Raw genomic sequence first — 4894 nt, 5'->3', positions numbered from 1 at the left:
CGGCATTCACGGATATAGACATACTGTGTTCAAGTTGAGGAGGCAAGTCAAAACAGTGTCAGTTTGACAAATGAGGAATTGACAAGTGAATTCCATTACAAATACCAGCCCCTTCAAGTTAGTTATTTCTTATGCTTCTACAGGATTCAATCCAGTTATGTGAGCTTTAGCTGTGTGTGGGAAGAGGCACCCCCACTCTCCTTCATGCTATACATATTCATGTAACATGAGGGCTGCAAGATCTTAGATGATGTGCAGCAGAGCAGTAGAATCAGCACACTGTTGGGATCCCTGGATGCCCAAGCGACAAAAGAGTGCAAGAGAACAAAAAGCATGAAAGGATACATCTCTGTTTGAGAGAGGGAAAGGGTACTTCACTTCCCAGTAGATTACTTTTTCACCATCATATGTTTTCTCATGCAGTTCTGCAGTGAAAAAGGAAGATGGTTAGATATTTTTAATTTCTACTGCAACAAGACCATAGATGGCATCAAGAACTGCTCAGATTTCTGACATGAACACATTTTACATGGCATCCTTACGTCAAAATTGATATGTATGTAAAGTTGTAACAGTAGAAGGCATTAAAAAGAGTTCTGTACAGGGCTGTTTTGTGTAATCAAATACACAAATAGGTGGCCTGATTTTCTGCTGCTATTGAATAGTTGATTAAAAGACTCGAACAAACCACAAAACCAGAACAATTCTGGGGGGAGGCAGGGTCAAATTCCTTTCAGACAGTCAGCTCATCCACAGCCTTTCCCTCATCTGTCCATATTCTGTATAAATCTGAGCCAATAGTACAGTATGCTTTTCCACAAGCATGTCTCTATCCTTGTAAATGATTCTGAGTTAACATGGAACTAGGACAAGCACTTGTCATGTAAGAAGTTTTGCATGAGGGATTAATGAAGTTTGGAAAAGATATTAGGAATTTCACAGCAGAATATACAAGCAACAGTGAACAGGAAGCTTGAGCAGTTTATGAGCCTTCATCACACCTTCGGTCTGCCTGGAAACACAGTCAGAAGGAAGATGAATAGGAAAAAAACAGAAGAAAATCTAAGAATAATCCCTAAAACATGGCAGTGACTTAGCCAGACAGCAATGTGGCATAAAGGAGAAGAAAACAGTTCAAACCAAACTGCAGAATGGAGCTTGAAAAGCTGTCTACTGTACGGCTTCTTCCCATGAGGCAGTAACTGCCATTACCAGGGGAATGGACCTGACAAGCCATGGGGCTAAGCCAAGTGAATTCCTGTTTGTTAGGGACTGGTTGTTACTTGGGTGCGTTATCATGGGTGTGATCCAGAAAGGTGGTTCACATGAACAGTCAGAGTAGTCTTTTCCTCGAAAGCAGACGTCTGCCTGAGGTGCTCTATATCCTGCAGAGCTAATGCACCTGCACATCACTTCCAGTGGGGTTCTTTTGAAAATAAGGCTGAACAGACTGATACTCTCATTGCTAAGGCAGGAAGAGTGTCACTGATGGGAGATTCTTCCCCTGTGTAGTATGTTCCAAACCAGGCTTCTGTTCATGTGCCCTCCAAGTCAGCTGTCACCCACAAAAGCAGCTCTTCCTCTTCTCCAGGTTGGAGCAATACTGGATGCACAATACTGTGTTGTAACAAGCATTATGCTATCCACCAGAGGTCAGTGGAGCATTGGTCTATTAGCTTTACTTTCATTCCTAAAGGCAGAGCTTTCCTTCCTCCAAGGGATTAAGACAGTATTTTAAAGACCTCGATGCAATTGTTAGCCACTAACTCACCTACCTTTGTACCTTTGCAAACACATTAGAAACACAATAGGTAAGCCGCGTCCCACCTGTATTCAGTTTAGTCTGTTAATACTAGTGGACAGCTGCTGAGGAAAGCAGAATACAGTGCATTTTCTTCACTTAGCATTACTACAACAGATCACAACTCTCTTTTATTCATAATAGGCACAGCTGCTTTAGCAGTCAATTATAACCATTAAACTGTTGGGAAGTATGAGTTCACTCTTGCAATCAGGAGTAGCAAGTTTCAATATAGCTCTGGCCCAGTCATTCTGGATCATGCCACGGAAGCATATGGTACCTCGGGCACTAATCCACGGTTTTAGGAACAGCTTCCCTGCTGGATTGAAGCTGTGGCACTCAGAATGTGGCCTCAGAATGTCCACATCTTGGGGATACCCAGGAGCCTGCTTTGGAAACAGCCAGACTACTAATAGCAATGCAACAACAGTAACAGACTAGTACCAAAATTTCTGAGGCCTCAGGCAAACCCTTGGCAAGAACACATCAAAGCACAACCTTCTGAAGTACTTGCAGGAATCCCATCCATATCTGCCTCCAGTCAGGCCTTCAAAAAGAGTTTTGCTGAACAGAACTAGAGGAGAGAGATTAGTTCCTCTTATGCTTTATGCAGGAGTAGTTACCTTTTCAGCTAAAGAGACAGCTACTTCTACTCTGGTCACATGTTTATTTCAATGCCAGCCAGCAGTTCAGGGGAGAATTCTTCTTTACACTGTTGCTCTAAGAGCAACAAGGAATACAAACAGTAAAACAAAGAGCAAGAAGGCTCTGAATTGAAGCAGTCTGGTTTTTCTCCCTAAATGTGAAAGGAGAAAACCCAAGCTTATGTAATTTACACTGAAAATATCTGCTGGCACTGTCTCATCCCGTGTACAGTTCTGAAGAAGGGTGGGTCAATTTTTAAGCTAAAAGGAAAGCATTAACATTATGTTTGTAACTTTCCAAGAGTTAACTTCTATGAAACAGTGGGCTTGAAGTACCAGCACAAGTACGAATTCACAGATGAACATACGTGGTCAGCAAGGATGTAAACGCCAGTTCTGCAACATTATCTAGTTTTTACTTTCAGGGTGTAGCTTCCCCCAACTGCTTCCTTTCCTTTCTTTAAGAAGGCATTACAAAAAAACCCCAGTGTTTGTTTAAGAAGGATTCAGTTCTCCTAAATGCACTTGAAGACTACTGAAGTAACTTAAGATAACATAGTATTTTTACATCAGTATGATAATGTCGAATCCACTCCATCTGGTTTTGTTTCATTAATGGCAAAGTGACCTTTGCTAAAAGAAATCCATCAACCATTTTGACAAATAACACTTCCTAATGAGTACACAGCTTCATAAGCTTGACCAAGTACTGACACAAGTCAAGTATGTGGTTCTGTACCAATACAGCCAAAGGCAGTACCATCGATCATTCACCACAGAGCTGCCCTAGACTTAACAAGCACAGCACTTAACAGTTCTTTGGGTTTTTAACAGTGTTCTTTGTTCAGCAAAGCACTCTGACCATGTTTCATTTTTACTGGCCTGAACTGATTTTAAGCACAGCTTAACAGGGAAAGGCTTCCCATCTTTAAAATAAATGGATTACTGGATGCCTACATCAGCTGAATCCTTGCCCTGTCACTGCTGACTTAAGATATTTTAACATCATATGGATACCCAGGTTCAACTCCCTTTTTCACACACAACATTAAATAAACACAACTAAGTTATTCCATTCTCTGTAAAAGCCCAAAGTCACCAACTTTTCTCTCAATACACCCATTTCTGATTGCTAAAAGTGCCAAGAACAACCAATACTTTCAGGAGAAGACTCTCCATCATGCATCAAACTGGTGCAAGCCAGAGGAAAATTTTTCCCAATGAGAACAATCAGCCATTTTGATAATTAACTTCCCTGGGAAGTGGTAGATTCCCCAACACCTTTTAAGATTCAGCTGGACAGGGTGCTGGGCTGTCTTGTCTAGACTCTGCTTTTGCCAAGAAAGGTTGGACCAGATGATCCTTGATCCAGTCTGGTGTTCTATGATTCTGTGATTGCACTGCTCCACTGCAATATGCAAAGATGCTCAAAAGGCACCATCTCCATTGCTCCACAGAACATCTACTAAAATTTAGCTTAGGAATTACAACAACTCGATCCACAAGGTGCTCCAGTATAAGAAGTGATGCCAATGATATGCTTTAATCAACATGGAAACAATTCACTCCAGAAAAAGGCTGTTTGGTGACAAGGTATCAGCTGTATCACGTCAGTGTTTACTCGCACATTTGCAGAGTGCTACCTCATCCCAAAAGATACTTAAGTCTGGCCCAAAGTCTTTGGATGCAGCAATTTTAAAATACCTCTGAAGAAAGTTTTGGTAGGAAGGGTCAATGTGGACATAAAGCTTGCATTTAAATGGCCTAGAGGAGCTTACCTTTAACATACTGATCCCATTGCTTTCTGAAATCTAAGTCCATATAGACATCGACACATAGCTTTGGGGAGCAGTCAGTGAGATCACCGAAGATTTTATACTCATAAAGTCCTGATTGCTGTGGAAACAGAAAGGAGAGAGGAAAAGTCACACAGGAAAGGGAAGCACTCTGCAGCAGGGAGAGCAGCTGAAGGAAGTTAGGTGGGGCACATACTACAAATCTGCCCAAGAGCTGTGAAAGAAGTGTTCAAAAAACAATGCGAGATGCAGTCTTTAACCTCTTGACTTTTTAATCTATACATAAAAGTGTAAATCCAGACAGGCTGACCTGCCCTTCACAATGGTTGTTCTTTCCCTTACACCAGCACCCTTTTACTTCATAAGTCTTTCCAAAGGGAGCATGTTTCTTCACACACATGCCGATTTCCATCTCCAGTGGTCAGTGCAAAATAAATTCTGCCCACATCAAAGCTTACCAGAAGCATTAAATTCTTGTGGCAAAGTCTCCAGATCCTATATAACATGCTTAAGAATCTCAGCCATTCCCAGGAGGTTACCAAGTACCGCACCATCTGGAATAAGCTTTCCAGCAAAGTAGGTGTGCTTATCCTTCAAGCTGTGATACAAGAATGCTTTACAATGTTCATGCTTATATACAGTGCACTATTATA

At 41.5% G+C, this 4894-nt stretch overlaps 1 protein-coding gene across 1 annotated transcript in view; it reads right to left on the bottom strand.

Annotated features, from left to right (window-relative positions):
• The window catches only part of PCTP (phosphatidylcholine transfer protein), a gene marked incomplete at its 5' end in the record, with an annotated part of 5837 nt that extends 1445 nt beyond the window's left edge, over positions 1-4392 (bottom strand). The window contains 3 exons of the mRNA XM_010024391.1: positions 1-23; positions 346-425; positions 4224-4392. The exon at positions 1-23 is cut by the window's left edge and continues 167 nt beyond it. Coding sequence (XP_010022693.1) covers positions 1-23; positions 346-425; positions 4224-4392 — 272 coding nt within the window. The remainder of the gene's footprint in view (positions 24-345; positions 426-4223) is intronic.
• Between the last annotated feature and the right edge of the window lie 502 nt (positions 4393-4894).

The sequence above is a fragment of the Nestor notabilis genome, unplaced genomic scaffold, assembly GCF_000696875.1.
Source record: "Nestor notabilis isolate BGI_N333 unplaced genomic scaffold, ASM69687v1 scaffold6011, whole genome shotgun sequence".
In the NCBI taxonomy this organism is placed as follows: Eukaryota; Metazoa; Chordata; class Aves; order Psittaciformes; family Psittacidae; genus Nestor; species Nestor notabilis.
The sequence above is the reverse complement of the archived record's forward strand: the minus strand, read 5'-3'. Positions and strand labels throughout refer to the sequence as shown.